Genomic DNA, 16,123 nt, shown 5'->3' with positions numbered 1-16,123 from the left:
CAGCTACATCGCCACACGCTAACCAATTAGCATGTGGTTAGGGCAGGAGCCCTTACCATCTAGAAAACAGGTGTCGGTAAGGGCTCTCTTGCTAATGGCCAAATCTGTGTGTATGGGGGAGATGGATAGTGGGGGCGGTGGGGACCATGGGACCGTAGGACTCACTCTGGTGGGGGTAGAAGGTTTGGGTTCAGCCAAAAATGCACTTGTATTTTCCACCGAAACCCGAACTCAGATTTCGAGCTGGTTTTGGTGCCAAAACTGAAACCAAACCTGAAATATCAGGGTTACCACCCCTGGTTATTGGTGGCTTATTGACGTATTTGCAGGTTATGATACTGTTTGTGAAGTCTTTTGAAAAGACATCATTGCTCAAAAACTTTCCAGTATTGTCCTGAACCAATCAGAAAATACCTAGACGTCGTTGCTTGGGTACTACAAGAAGGTTGGCAAGGTGCATGCCGAGTAGCCGCAAGTAACATGGTGGCTGCCACATGGCAGCACCCTGGCCCGAGCTGCCCTTCTCTTCCGGCTTCATGCCAGGGTAACAGCATGAAGGGATCCTGGCAGCCATTGGTTGGGATGCCAAAAGAGGGTGGGGCCTCAGCTCTGCAGGCCAAGAACTGCATAAAAAGCTGTCGACGAGACAGGAGAGTCTCTTCTTCGGCAGCGAGCAGTGCACGAGTTTTGTTTTCCAGCGATTCCATCTATGATTTCTCTTCTCTCCTCCGTGAAGTACGATCTTCGACAACCTGTGTGGCTTAGAGGACCGGCCGATTTTCGACAGCCTGTGTGGCTTAGAGGACCGGCCGATTTTCGACAGCCTGTGTGGCTTAGAGGACCGGCTCGTGCTCTGGGTTCAATTCCCCCTCTGGCATTTATATTTTTCTTGGTGTGGACATAAGAATCGACGGGCAGCACAGCACTTCCTATTACACTGCTGACCACGTGCGCTACAGAAAAGTCACCTGCTAAGGGACCAAAGAACTGAACAGGAAACAGAACAGCACAGAAAGTACAGTCAGCCGTCCAGTGATCTTTCCAGCTCATCAACAACATAGCACAACAACCCTCTGAATCAAAGACCTCCTGCCTCCCCCCCACGCTACCGGGAACCAGCATGCTGTGCAGAAGCTGTACCAGAGTATCAATGCAGCCTCCAGACCTCCAGACCATGCTGCAGATGTGAACCCTGATGGGACATCCAGGCCACACCGCTCAAACACACGGCACAGACGTCGTCCAGAGAGATATATAGATTCCGCCGATCTTCCGCTTCCTCGAGCACTCGTACCCTTGACCACGGAGACCCACTGTTAGCAGCCTCCATCCTCATCAGTTACTGTCCTTCACAACAAATGCATAATAGAGGACACCATGCCAGGAGACGCCCCAGATGACCTACTGCTACAGCCGCCGTCTACCACATGTTTAACACCACAGCAGATAACCTGAGCACTTCGGGACCCAGTGACCACCCGTGTGAGGATGATGGGCATGCTCACAGAACCAGTCCAGGTTGTGCACCATGTAGCTGTGGATTGAATCGTAGGTCCCGCTCACTCACGGACCAACAGAGATCTCAATCTCAATGCAGACAGACACAATATAGATCCAGCACCAGTACCAAACAATGGGTCATTCTCCGAAGGCAGCAGGGATGGGACTCACCCCATGCAGGCACCTTATTGCCATGGCAAAGCAAGATCTCTTTGAACTGTCTGTTCTTCTGACCGGGACCACTATCCTCTGATCGAACATTATTCCTCCATGGCACGGATCCGCTTCCAGGTTGTGGTCCAGAAGCGTAAGCAAGGTCAATCGCCAGAATGGTCTGTGGGCAGAGCAACTCGGCAGACTGAAGATCTGGCATGATTGGGCATCCCCTCGCATTCCCGGATACTTCCTCCCAGACGCAATCCATCTCTCGGAGGTAGCGGAATACCACCTCCATAATGACTTCCAGGAGGCCCTTGAGAGGCACTGTTGAACAGGACTGGGGGAGGGGGACCCAGGGACCTTGCTTCGCAGGCCCTCGGGTTGTGGCAGAGGCACCCGAGCCTGGGAATTGTTGGATGTGCTGGAACAACAGGATAAAGGAAGCTCGGCCGCTTCAGACAAGGGACAGGAACACTCGCTGGTGACAGACTAATCACCTCGCTGGCGATACATGGCAGGTGGAATACTGGTCTGAGGTGCAGTCCCAAGCAGATGGACGCTCGGCCACGCTGGGGGTGGAGTCATGGCCGGCCATCACGTGGGACGGTGATGCAGGCTCCCTAGCTGGAAAGGCATGGCGGGGAGCAGAAGCATCTGCAGCATAAAACTTAAGGCTCGGACGCTTCCTAGGATTTGTTTAATGTGTTTTCAATAAAGCTGTGGCCATTTATTCCCAAAAAGAAAATTTGATTCATGCCTGTCACTGTGTGCTTTAAATGTAAAGGTGAGTGAGGGGGGGGGGGGGGCAGAGGATGCGCAGCCTGCCTGTGTTAACAATAAATGGCACTCTATACCCATTCTATATGATCCCTGCTTCCATACACCCTTTTGGGGATGCAGATAGCAGTCCTTGAAGGATCCCGGCAGAGGGAATCCTTACACATTTGCAAGCAGCCACGAAGTCTCAAGGTTCCACTGAAGAAGTGACAGCTCTCAATTGCAGACTGAAATAGAGCCATGGCTGAATAAACCCCTATCTATACATCTTTATTTACTTATATATACATAAGAACTCACAAACACAAATGTCAAAAGATTAACACAGGGTTTCGATTTTTTTTAAAAAGTGCATGAATTCAAAAGAGAAGGCTTGATTGTTCTGTCTATATTGTGATTTCACCGGTTTCAACATCTCTCGATGTACATACTGAGAGTCTCTCTCTCTCTCTCTCTCTCTCCCTTTTTCATAGGCAATGCAGCTTTAAAGGGACCAGTTACAGCTTTAAGCTAGGGTCCACGTGAGGCTGGTGTGTTTCTATTGATTGCATCTGTGTTGACAAACGCAGCGCCAGGGCTTTGCAGTCTAGGGCTGCAGTTTTGCAGGGAGGCTGTAAAATGCTGCCTTAATTCCACGTCAGATCAAGTTTGATCAATAACCTCCTACTGGCCCAATTGGAAGAGCCTTATTCATGATCTAATCATTTTTTTTTTTTGCTTCTCTTTCTACCACCATCCTTAGGGGGAAAAAGATCACAGGATTTTTTTTTCTTTCTTTCTCTGTGTGTGGGGGGGGGGTTATTTTGTTTGTTTGTTTTAGTGACAAGGGACAAAAATTGCTCTGTAATCAAGCTTCCAGCCCAGGTGGTTTTTGAAGACGGAAGGAACAGAAAGAAAGATCAAGAAGGGGGGGGAATCTCTTACCCGCCCAGTCCTGCCCATGCTTCTGCTTCGCCTGTTTCAGTTTTAGGAATTGACTTTCACGCCTGCGGGGGAAATGGGGCACAGCGTGTTTGGGACTGTCTTCCTGGTGGCGGTGGGGCTTTTGGGAGATTCCTTCGGAGGATTCCCGAATACCATCAATATAGGTAAGTGTGAATCTTCTGCAGAGGGATTACGAGCGTGGTGGTTTGGTAAGGGGGGGGGGGGGTGGGGAGACGGAGAGTCCGAACTCTTTTGCTCTCTGCATTGGGAATTGTCAGGCTGTGCATCCGCACGTTCGCCTTGCTCTCGGATCGCCTACCTTAGGCGGACGGGGGGTACACGATGTGATGGAAGGCAAAGACTGCAGCTCTTATTAAAAGGCAAAATTGCATGCCTCTCTGGTGTGTGTGTGTGTGTGTGTGTGTGTGGGGGGGGGGGGGGGGGGGGGTGCTGTTTGCTAGAGAGGGCTGTTCTGCTAAATTGCTCATCTGCACACCCGGCAGGGAACTTTTGAGCTGTGCCCCTCACATAAACCCCCTCTTTTAAAGAGACTAAGGGGAGGGGTTGCGCTGGTCCAGCACTGTGTCCCAGTGAAGCATCCAGAGACAGCTAGGTCTTTGTGTGCTGTGCCTCAAGCACGGTAGAAAAAGAGAGAGAGAGAGAAAAAAAAAAAAATAAATAAAGACAGTTCAATTTGTCATCCCCAGGTCTTGGCTCTCTGGAACAGTTTATTGAGCATTAATGTTGGTCTGGAAATAAGAAAAGTTCTGCCGGTAATGATGTCTGGTGATTATACAGTCCAAAAATTCTAAGGGTATTAGAGCGGTGGGGAGGGGAGGGATGTGGCTTCATGCAGCTAAGACACGCACCCCCCCCCCCCCCCCCCCAATAAGAAATCATTTCCTAATCTGTGAGAATAACCAGACTAGAGAAGACAGCAGAGATGAGACCGGACAATCGCAGGTTAAATGTGTGTTGCTTTTGCCTCCTGTCAAGACTTTCAGGATATACAATCTGTGAACGTTTCCAAAACCTAGCCAGAATAGTTTATCAATGCGTTCAGCTCTCGGTAACACTTTGCTTCTCTCTCTTTTTAATATACCTAGGTGGACTTTTCATGAGAAATACAATTCAGGAACACAGTGCATTTCTATTTGCGGTGCAGTTGTACAACACAAACCAAAATATCACAGAAAAACCCTTCCAGCTCTTTCATCACGTAGACCATCTAGACTCCTCCAATAGTTTCTCAGTCACCAATGCTTGTAAGTAGCCCTGTAGCTTTGATCACATTTTTAATTCGCACCCTGGCTGATGCAACTGATGAAGGAAAGGTTTAAAGGCTTTTGTTCGCCAGATTGTCACTCTTCTCTTACTAAAAGTGCCTTCCCAAAGTACTTCATGGAGGGGTTTTTTTTTTTCCAGGAAAAGGGCAAAAACTTGGTTTTCCAAATATGATATCAATTTAGGGCTTAATCTTTGTTGCATGTTGCTGTTAAAGAGTGTACCTTGATTTCGCAAGTGTTATATTTGGACTTATGGAGGGAATTTTTCAAAAACCATGGTAACAGTACTGAATAAAACTGATTCTTAGCTTTCGGGGAGATGCGAAGGAAAGAAGCATAAAAAATATATTTGGAAAATGTTTCTTCGTGCAGTGTACTGTACGTAGTCTATAGAATCGAGATAAGTCTGGAAGAACAACATGTATTTTCAATGAGAGCCTTAAAATTATACGCACTGGGGAAAGGCTTATTTAGGACTTCTTTTATGAAGCCACGCTACCAATTCTCGGTGCGGCGAATGAGAGAAAGTCCATTCAATTCTTATGGGCTTCCTCTCTCTCATTTGCCGCGTGGAAGTCGCGAGCCTGGGTTTGTAAAAGAAGCCCATAGGGCCCTGTTTACTAAGCCATGCTGTGGGCACGCTAGCGTTTTTAGCGCACGCTAATGCGAGAGACACCCCTATATTCCTATAGGGCCCTGAGGGTTTCTTTTACAAAGTCGCGTTTCCGATTCTTGGTGCGGCAAATGAGGAAAAAGCCCATTTCAATTCCTGTGGGCTTCCTCTCATTTGCCACCTGGGAATCGCTAGCGTGGCTTTGTAAAAGAAGCCTTTAGCCAGGTACGTGCGATGAGGTTCCTTTTAGTTATTGAAAATAAAAAATGACACTCCCTGAGCATGACCTGCACCTTTCATTTATACTGCTGTGCAGAACTGAGGTAACTCTAGTGGTCCCGGAGAAATTGGAATTCCTTGAAACTTGATGGTCCTATTAGACCCAATGTGAGAATTTTTCCAAGGACACTGGCTCTGAGCTTTTCAAACCACCTAGGTCCATTTGTTAGAAGTACATTGTATGCATTGCAGTGCTGTTAATATCGCCTCTTGTAAAGCCTTGAAGGTGACAGCAGGGTATTGCATGCCTGAACTGGGAACCAGAGATCCAGCCTTCTAAAAATAGTTTAAAGTCTATGCAGACATTGTTTGGTAGAATAACACACAGCACCATGTTTAGACATCCGGCTTCCTGCCCTCCAGTACTGCAGCACTTAAAGTGTCTGCTCCACCTGTCTGTGTCATAGAAAATGATAGGCAAAGTAGTCACTGAACCCAGTAGGTGCAGGAAATTGTGCTGGACCCCGGTTCATAAGCGGCAAGACATTTCTCTAGAGCAATATCATCCCAGACCCACAGTCTGCCTTAGACCTCTCAAGTGTTCTACCTTTTCCTTTCTAAAAAGTTATTCTGTGTTTCTTTTAATAATAATATATATTTTTTTGTTTAAATATTGGAAATTGATCCTCAGTTTAATGTGCTTTGCTGTACACATTCCTTGCAATTGTGCGCCTGTTGTGTGATTGTCTGGGCTGGAATAGGCAGTAACTATGGTTTGGAATCCCTCTTTGGGAGATGCAGTATTATTTATTTATTTATTTATTTATTTATGCCTTATTTTCCATGTCAAGTTACATTTAGGTGCTGTCTCTTTTGGGCTCATAATCTAAGGGGTCGTTTTACTAAGGTGCACTGAAAATGGCCTGCAGTAGTGTAGACGCGTGTTTTGGGAACGCCCAGAATCGTTTTTCAGCGCACCTGCAAAAAAAAAATGCCCTTTTTAAATTTTTGCCAAAAATGGACGTGCGGCAAAATGAAAATTGCCGCGCGTCCATTTTGGGTCTGAGACCTTACCGCTAGCCATTGTCCTAGCGGTAAAGCCTCAAGTGGTAACTGGCTGGAAATGACCTACGCTCGCCTAATCTCACTTGGCACGCATAGCTGACGTGCGCCAGAAAATAAAATATATTTTTCGGGCATGCGTAGCAGATGCACGCCAAAAATGAAATTACCGCAAGGGCTATGCAGTAACCTGTGGCAACTCCATTTTGGCATGCATTGGGCGTGCGTAGACGCTTGCACGGCGTAGTAAAAGAGCCCCTGAATTTCTACCTGAGGCAAAGAAGCCACAGTAGGATTTGCACTGAGCTCTCCTGGTTCTTAGCCTGCTGCTCTATCCATAATTATCCCTGCTTATTACTAGTCCGTATGCGGCTTTTTCATTACCACCAAAGAAATCATTTTAAGTTACAGTTCTTGGATAGCCCTACTCTCTGTGTTTAATTTTTTAACCTGTTCCCAATCCATAATAGGAAGGATATTGCCTCCTATCCTCCTATCCTGGCATGACCCCTAATCATCCTAGTTGATTTCTAGGAAGGACCTGGAAAAGTTTTGTTTAAGAACTATGCTTTCTCAAGTTTTTCCATGTTAAAGGGTACAAAACATGCTATAGACGAAATTCTATAAATTGCACCGAAAAAATAGCGCTTAGCGCTCCCCTATAAATGGCATTCAAAATTAGGCGTAAACAGAAAAGGGTGAGAGGGTGACCACGGATACCAAAGACTGGAAAAAATGGACTTTAAAGCAAAAAAATCGTTTAATGAAAAAGGACTCGACACAAACGTTGTGTTTCGGCCGCTAGGCCTGTATCAGGAGTCTTGAAAAAGACCTTTGGTTGAAGAAGAATGTCATGACGGTGAAGGTGAGTTTTAGCGGCTGAAACACAATGTTTGTGTCGAGTCCTTTTTCAATATACAATTTTTTGCTTTTAAAGTCCATTTTTTCCCGTCTTTGGTATCAGTGATCACCCTCCCACACTTTTCTGTTTACACTTTTGTGGTTTCTCGTGGGATATTCAAGTTCTCCGTCTTGATGGATTCTCTTGGACTCAAAATTAGGCGCCATTTATAGAATAGCGCTTACGGCCGGGATCCATGACTGCTTTTAGGCGTGAGCATTTACACCAGCTTAACCCTGGTATAGGCACTGATCTCCCTTATGCTCTACCAGTGTGTGTAAATTGCGGGAATGCCCCCAATCTGTCCATGACCCTCCCGTGACCATGCCCCCTTTTTGGAGCCGCGCCTATAATTTTTGCACGGATACAGGCACGTAAATGTGTGCACATCATTCTAAATTGATGCCAGTTAGCACCGATAATTGACAGGGCCCAATTATCAGGGCTAATCAGCCCTTTATTCAATTGAATTGCATTCACAAATTGGGCGCACACCCAAATTTACATGCACAATTTTTAGGGTCATTTTTGGAATTCGGGAGTAAATGTCTACAATGTGCATCTAATTTAACTAATCCTTTCCTGACTCAACAGCTCTTTTCACAAATCTCTGTTAATCCTAAATCTGTGTAATCCCCTCAAGAGGTTATATCTGAAACACAGCTACCAAGAGATCAGTTTTAGGAAATATAATGAAATACATGTAACTACTAGGCTGTTTTGCTTTTTTTTTTTTTTTTGTCAACTCATGCATTTTCTTGTGCAGTTAATAACATATGACACTGCACTTTTAAAACAGATGAACATCCATAGTCATGTCCTGCATTTTTATGGCAAATCACCAATTATTTGAATAATCAAGATAACAACAGGGTTTTCATTCAATATGGCACCAATGTGTGTATGGAGGAAAAAGCCTCGAGAAAACTCCTCTTGTATACAACTTGATACTTTAGTTGGAGTTGAACTTTGGTTTGGGTAGGAGCAAAATCGATGCTGCTTACTAACATGGTGTCACATTTGACTCTCAGAGTACTTGGTCTGTGATCCTGATGCAGAAGGAATTCGAAACGCTGGCCGCTGTAGATCACAGCCAATGTTCATAGTGAGACGTGAAGACCAAGAATACTAAAGGACATTAAAGTTAAGTTTGAAAGTCTACTATTTAACATTAAACACCTGGAGGTTTTTTTAGCCAATGATGAGGAAGTCCAACTCCGACTAAAGTATCAAGTTGTATACAAGAGGAGTTTTCTCGAAGCTTTTTCCTCCATACACACATTGGTGCCATATTGAATGAAAACCCTGTTGTTATCTTGATTATTCAATTGAATGTGTACAGAGGTTTAATCCTGACTATATTTTTGAATCTAAATCACCAATTATCACACGCCAGGGGCGTAGCCAGACCTCATGGTGGGAGGGGGCCAGATCCCGAGGTGGGGGGCACATTTTGGTCTGCCGCTCCCCACCCTCTGCCGCAGTAAATACCTTGGCTGACAGGGACTGAAGCGTTGTCCAGTGCCAGTCTCCAGCCCTGTTTTGTCTTCCCCTCTCATCCTGCATGCTCCTTTTAGTGAAACTGAGCATGCTCAGCTTCACTAAAAGGAGTGTGTCAGACGTGAGGGGAAGACAGAGCAAGGCAGGCAACGCGGTGGCACCGTAGACCGGCGCTGGACAACGCTTCAGCGTGCAGGGGGTTGAGGAACCCCGCCAGCAAAACCAGGGGCCCAGAGGAAATTTGCGGGGGCCCCATGTAGCTGCGCCACTGATTACACCTCATGATGTGGGTAACATGAGAAGGGACCTAGTGAAAGAATGGTCCACAATTTCACAGCAAAGATTTAATACTAGAAAAGGCAGGATCATGCATTTGGGCTACAAAAATCCGAGGGAGCGGTACATTTTAAGGGGTGAAGTACTTCTGTGCGTAAAAGAAGAACGGTACTTGGGTCTGATCATATGTGATGATCTTAAGGTGACCAAACATATAGAAAAGGCGAGTGCAAAAGCCAGCAGGATGCTTGGGAACACAGGGAGAGGAACGGCCAGCAGGAAAAAGGAGGTGGTGATGCCTCTGTATAAGTCTCTGGTGAGACCACATTTAGAATAACGTGTACAGTTCTGGAGACCGCACCTTCAAAAAGATATAAACAGGATGGAGTCAGTCCAGAGGGTGGCTACTATGGTCAGAAGTCTTCATCGTAAAGTGTCTGGGGACAGACTTAGAGACCTCAATATGTATACTTTTGGAAGAAAGGCTTGAGAAGGGAGATGCAGGAGTGGCCTAGTGATTAGGGTGGTGGACTTTGGTCCTGGGGAACTGAGGAACTGAGTTCGATTCCCAGCACAGGCAGCTCCTTGTGACTCTGGGCAAGTCACTTAACCCTCCATTGCCACATTGAGCCTGCCATGAGTGGGAAAGTGCGGGGTAGAAATGTAACAAAAAAAATATATATGCCATGGAAGTATTTAAGCATTTCTGTCATAAATGCACAGGAGGCTAGTCTCTCTTTCAGTTGAAAGGAAGCTCTGAAATGAGGGGCCATAGGATGAAGGTGAAAACAATAGACTTAGAAGTAACCTGAGGAAATACTTTTTATGAAAAGGGAGGGAGGTGAATTCATGCAACGGCCTACTGGTGGAGGCGGTGAAAACTGTATCTGAATTCAAGAAAGCTTGGGATAAGAACATTGGATCTCTAAGGGAGAGGAAGGGAGAGTTGATGGCATGCATGGGCAGACTGGATAGGCCATATAGTTTTTTATCTGTCATTGAGTTCCATGGTAGACTTCACATTCCCCTGAGGCTTGCTATGAAAGTCTAAAAGGTTACTGGCAGTTTTAAAGGACCAAAGAGATTCGGTAAATGAGTCAGCTCTAATTTAAGAAAATGCTGTGGGTTGGCCAAGCAACCTTCATTGTAATTCTTCTGTTCCTAATACCAGAAAAGTTCCACTACTATGTCAGTACATGGAAAATCCTAAAGGAAAGGGGATGAGATTCCATATACCACCTTTCTGTGGTTACAATCAAAGGTAGGTAGGGAAACAAGTAGGAAAAAAAAAGATTTGAAACACTGTACTGCAAAAAAAAACTAAATTACAACCCTCTCCATACTGTATTTAAACATTTTTTACAGCAGCATAAAAATAGATGGAATAAGATTTGAAAGCAATAATCTCAGAGTGCTCGTACAGAGCCATTCACACAGAGTGATGGCCCAGCATGCGATGCCACCAACGGTGAAACTGAATGCCTTGAACACTCCTGACTGGACTGTAAGTCTCTAATGTGGTGGCAAAGAACTTCAACCCATTAGCACAACAGTCGGGCTTGATTCATTCCTTTGCATTGCTTCCTGAGATTAAGAAAAAAGTTCGAATTGGAACTGTAATTTCAGTTTACTCAAGGCTTTCCATGGGCAAGGCCCAATACTTGATGCACGCAACAAGCCCAATAGAATCCATATTTAACAATAGACATTATGTGTGTGTTTCTGTGTAACTGTCTACTGTCTAATTATCTGCCCCATCTCGTTAGGGAGCCGGAGCATATTGCAAAATAATAATATAAAAAAGGTTCTACTTCTTCCCACGCTCTACATATTAATGAAATAACAATAATTTAAATCCTAAGGAATCTGTAGCCTAATTTCCCTAAACAATTCTCACTCTACCATTACTCCCCCCCCCCCCCAAAATACAGTAATCATGGAATAATCAGGACAATAAAATAGTTGTGTAAATAACTTAAGTCTAACTAAACACCCCATCATCTCAAATAATATCAGAGGACAAAATTCAGCTGGAACACTGATTATCCACGCTGAATCTCCGAGTTATACGCTCAATAAGATTGACCTTCCCACCAGAAACATGTCTGAAACTTCGCGAACTTACCTCAACCTACATTACCCCAATTGTAAAGGACTCAAGTACAAAACCTATTATGGATCCAACTTCTCCTTCTTAGGCAGCCAATCCTGGATTGCCCTCCCCAGACCCATCCGATCAATCAGAGACTATCTACCCTTCCGGAAATCACTAAAAACCCATCTGTTCAAGCAAGCGTACCCAAATGAACCAATCTAATCCTACAATCCCTTCTACCCAACACATATCCAGAAGACAACGACAATGACTCAGACTATATCTCCCACCAAATTTCCCTATGCTTTTCCCATGTCTCACCCCCCTCCCGCCCCCTCTACCCTTCCTCCATTGCACATCTACCCCTTGCTCATACCTCTCCTACTTCCTTCACCCTTCCCCATCTCTACCTACCTCTTTTATTATTCTGCTATAATTAACTTATATTTTCTCTAGCAATACTCTGTAATCCATATTATTATGTAAACCGCATTAAACCTGCTTTAAGTGGGAAAGTGCAGGGTACAAATGTAATAATAAATAAATAAAATAGAACCTGAAAGCCAGACAAAAGGAGAATTTTGGTGAACAGAATGAACCCTCCATAGCAGGCATTTCCTGTCATTCAACACCACCCTAAGAAAATCTGAAAAAATGCCCATACAAATATCATTAACAATTTGCCCCCATAAGAATCCGCAAAAGAGCATTTCCTGTGACATGTGAAGGGATGCATCCTCTTTGGGTCACTCCTTCAGAGGCTAAGTATCAAAGATGCCACAACTTGGGAAGGCTGGTTTAAGCCCTTAGGCAGGGGCTAACATCGGCATAGGGAGGAGTTCACCTCGGTGGTGGTGGGCAAAATTAACCAAAGTTGTCCTGCTCTGCCCTTGTGGTTTCTGCGCAGAGCAGCAAAGCAGAAATGCTGCCCTGCCCACTTGCACTTTTCTCTCAGGATGCTTACATTGTGGAAGAGTCGAGGAGTGGCCTAATAGTGCAGTCAGCTACTGAAGGTCCTTGTGACCTTGGGGAAATCACTTAACCCTCAGTTGCCCCTGGTACAAAAACTTAGATTGTGCGCCCTCTGGGGACAGAGAAAGTACCTGCATATAGGGAGAGATTCTATAAATGGTGTCTAAGAAATCAGGGCCAACCAAGCATATTCTGTAATCAGTGCCTAGATTTAGGTGGCGATTATACAATATGCTTAGTTCATATCAGGGGCGTAGCCAGACTTCGGTGGGAGGGGGGTCTGGAGCCCAAGGTGAGAGGGCACATTTTAGCCTCCCCCCCTGCCACCGCCACCACCAACAACTTTGACCCCCCCCGCCGCCGACCCTCCCCCGCCGTCACCTATCTTTGATGGCGGGGGACCCCAACCCCCACCAGCTTAGGTCCTCTTCTTCTGGCGCAGAGCTTCGTTCTGTTTCTGCACATGCAGGACGTCAGACTCACAGAAACGGAACGAAGCCTTGCGCCGGAAGAAGAGGACCTCGGCTGGCGGGGGTTGGGGTCCCCCGCCAGCAAAGGTAGCGGACGGCGACGGCGGCGGGGGGAGGATTGTCAGCGGGAGGGGGGTCGAGAGGGTCATCGGCAGGGGGGTCCAGGGCCAAATCTACGGGGACTCAGGCCCCCATGGCCCCCACATAGCTACGCCACTGGTTCATATTTAAGTGCCTAAATCTACGTGCATCCATTTACACCAATGAAAACATGGCATAAATCCCAGCGTTTAGATTTAGGTGCACTGGGCCATATTCTATAACTAGGCATGTAAATTTTGGAACACTCATGAAATGCCCATTTCCCTGCCCAAAACCATGCCCTGTTTTGCTTGCGCGCATTAGAAGTTCAGCGCACATCGTTACAGAATACGGCTTAGCAACTTGTGTGCCTAAATTCTAATCAGTACCAATTAGTGCTCATTATTGCTTGTTAAGTTACGCACATTGTTATAGGATCCGCACTGATTTCATCGTGGATCTCTAGGCGCATTATATAGTAGCGCTATAGAAATGATTAATAGTAGCTGTAGTGTTTGTGGTTGCAATTCTCGGTCTTTAATTTTAAAGAGGCCTGCAGTCATTTTGTAGACAGATACCCCTGAAATACATGGGAAAAAAGGGTTAAGTCTCATTTATGGGTCACGTAGCTGGACCCATAATAGCATTAAACAATGAGGTTTTATTTATTTATTTACTGTACTTAGGATTTGTTAACTGCCTTTATTTAATACTAGTAAAACATGCCCGTTTCTTGCGCAAATGAAATGGGCGCTAGCACGGTTTCCTTCCGAACCTGCCCCTCTCCCTACTCACCCCTTCGGCGTTCTGAAGGCACTGACCGCCATTGTTGCGGACCTCGGCATGCCACCTTCGATCTGCTGATCCATTGGTTGTGAAGCCACTGACGCCATTGCTCCGCCCTCGACGTCATCACGTTTGACGCGAGGGCGGGGCCCCAACACAGTGTTTTCGGTGGCTTCACCACCACGAAGGCTTCGAACTGGAAGGAAGTGCCCGGAGGACCTGACAGTGACGTCAGTGTCCTCAGAACGTTGAGGGTGAGTTTTATTATATAGGATTATTTATTTTCCTTTTCAAAAATACAATACAAGATTAACTCTTGATCCGGAAATGCAGAAAGTAACAAGAGGTTCGCCCAAGGCACTGTAAAACAGATACAGCTTGATATAAACATCTTACATTGTATTAACAGCATAATAATAGTAATATGATTAAATGTCAGTAGAACACACAGAATAATGAGTTAAAATTGGAAATAGGCAAATTAAAGTTTAGTAACAGCAATAATACAGTACATAAGTACATAAGTAATGCCATACTGGGAAAAGACCAAGGGTCCATCGAGCCCAGCATCCTGTCCACGACAGCGGCCAATCCAGGCCAAGGGCACCTGGCAAGCTTCCCAAATGTACAAACATTCTATACAATCAAGCCATTGTGACATCACTAATGAGGTTGGCTCTTATTGGTGGAATGAGCCACTATGACATCACAATAGGTTAAATCACTGCTCTATGTAATAAAAGTGAGCCAAGTAGAGGACATAAGTAAATAAGTAATGCCACACCTGGAAAAGACCAAGGGTCCATTGAGCCCAGCATCCTGTCCACGACAGCGGCCAATCCAGGCCAAGGGCACCTGGCAAGCTTCCCAAATGTACAAACATTCTATACAATCAAGCCATTGTGACATCACTAATGAGGTTGGCTCTTATTGGTGGAATGAGCCACTATGACATCACAATAGGTTAAATCACTGCTCTATGTAATAAAAGTGAGCCAAGTAGAGGACATAAGTAAATAAGTAATGCCACACCTGGAAAAGACCAAGGGTCCATCGAGCCCAGCATCCTGTCCACGACAGCGGCCAATCCAGGCCAAGGGCACCTGGCAAGCTTCCCAAACGTACAAACATTCTATACATGTTATTCCCAGCCCAGTGGAGCATTAATATTACAAATATGACGAATGTCAACAGTATACAAATAATACACCCTTATTGACAGCATGGTAGTACATTCATTTAATATAGTATGACAGTGATTCCCAAACGTGTCCTGAGGGAACCCCAGCTGCTCAGGGTTTCAGATTATCCACAGTGAATATTCATGAGATTGATTTGCATACACTGCCTCCTTGGGATGCAAATCTAACTCATGCATATTTATTGTGGACATCCTGAAGACCTGACTGGCTGAGGTTCCCCCAGGGCAAGTTTGAGAATCACTGTAGTATGATATGATATATCAGCTCAGTGCCAATGAAACAAATATGGAACTCATTAGAATATTCATATAACTTAAGATACAATGCTCACGACATCAATACGATACCAGGAAACATCTTAATAGGCAGCAGAGGGGTCAGGTGCATTTAGGACATTTAGAGGGGCATAATTGAACAAAAACGTCTATCTCCATGGGCGTTTATCTCCGAGAACGGGTCCGTGAAGGGGCGGACCGAACCGTATTTTCGGAAAAAATAGACGCCCATGTTTTATTCCACAATTTCTGAGCTGGGCGTTTTTGTTTTTCAGCGATAACGGAAAATGAAAGCGCCCAGCTCAAAAACGAATAAATCCAAGGCATTTGTTCGTGGGAGGGGCCAGGATTCCTAGTGCACTGGTCCCCCTCACATGCCAGGACACCAACCGGGCACCCTAGGGGGCACTTTTACAAAAACAAAAAAAAAGGTAAAAGAGCTCCCAGGTGCATAGCACCCTTCCCTTGTGTGTTGAGCCCCCCAAATCCCCCTCAAAACCCACTGCCCACAAGTCTACACCATTACTATAGCCCTGAGGGGTGAAGGGGGGCACCTACATGTGGGTACAGTGGGTTTGGGGGGGTTGGACGACTAATAAGCATTAAGCAGCACAATTGTAACAGGTAGGGGGGATGGGCCTGGGTCCACCTGCCTGAAGTCCACTGCACCCCCTAACAACTCCTCCAGTGACCTGCATACTGCTGTCAGGGAGCTGGGTATGACATTTGAGGGTGAAAATAAAAAGTTGAGAAACTTCATTTTTTGTGGTGGGAGGGGGTTAGTGACCACTGGGGGAGTCAGGGGAGGTCATCCCCGATTCCCTCCAGTGGTCATCTGGTCATTTAGGGCACTTTTTGGGGCCTTATTCGTGAAAAAACAGGGTCCAGGAAAAGTGTCCTAAATTCTAGCTAAAAACGCATACTTTTTTCCCATTATCGGTGAAATGCGCCCATCTCTGTTCGGTAGATAACCACGCCCCAGTTCCGCCTTCGCCACACCTCTGACACGCCCCCATCAACTTTGT

General features: G+C 45.7%; 1 protein-coding gene across 2 annotated transcripts in view; it reads left to right on the top strand.

Annotated features, from left to right (window-relative positions):
• Nucleotides 1-3,369: 3,369 nt before the first annotated feature.
• The window catches only part of GRIA3 (glutamate ionotropic receptor AMPA type subunit 3), a 429,528-nt gene continuing 416,774 nt past the window's right edge, over nucleotides 3,370-16,123 (top strand). For both annotated transcript variants that reach the window (XM_030209320.1, XM_030209321.1), the window contains exons 1-2: nucleotides 3,370-3,524; nucleotides 4,467-4,625. In XM_030209320.1, coding sequence (XP_030065180.1) covers nucleotides 3,434-3,524; nucleotides 4,467-4,625 — 250 coding nt within the window. In that variant the 5' untranslated portion in view covers nucleotides 3,370-3,433. The remainder of the gene's footprint in view (nucleotides 3,525-4,466; nucleotides 4,626-16,123) is intronic.

The sequence above is a fragment of the Microcaecilia unicolor genome, chromosome 7, assembly GCF_901765095.1.
Source record: "Microcaecilia unicolor chromosome 7, aMicUni1.1, whole genome shotgun sequence".
Classification (NCBI taxonomy): domain Eukaryota; kingdom Metazoa; phylum Chordata; class Amphibia; order Gymnophiona; family Siphonopidae; genus Microcaecilia; species Microcaecilia unicolor.
Note: the sequence above shows the minus strand (reverse complement) of the source record. Positions and strands in the feature narration are given on the sequence as shown.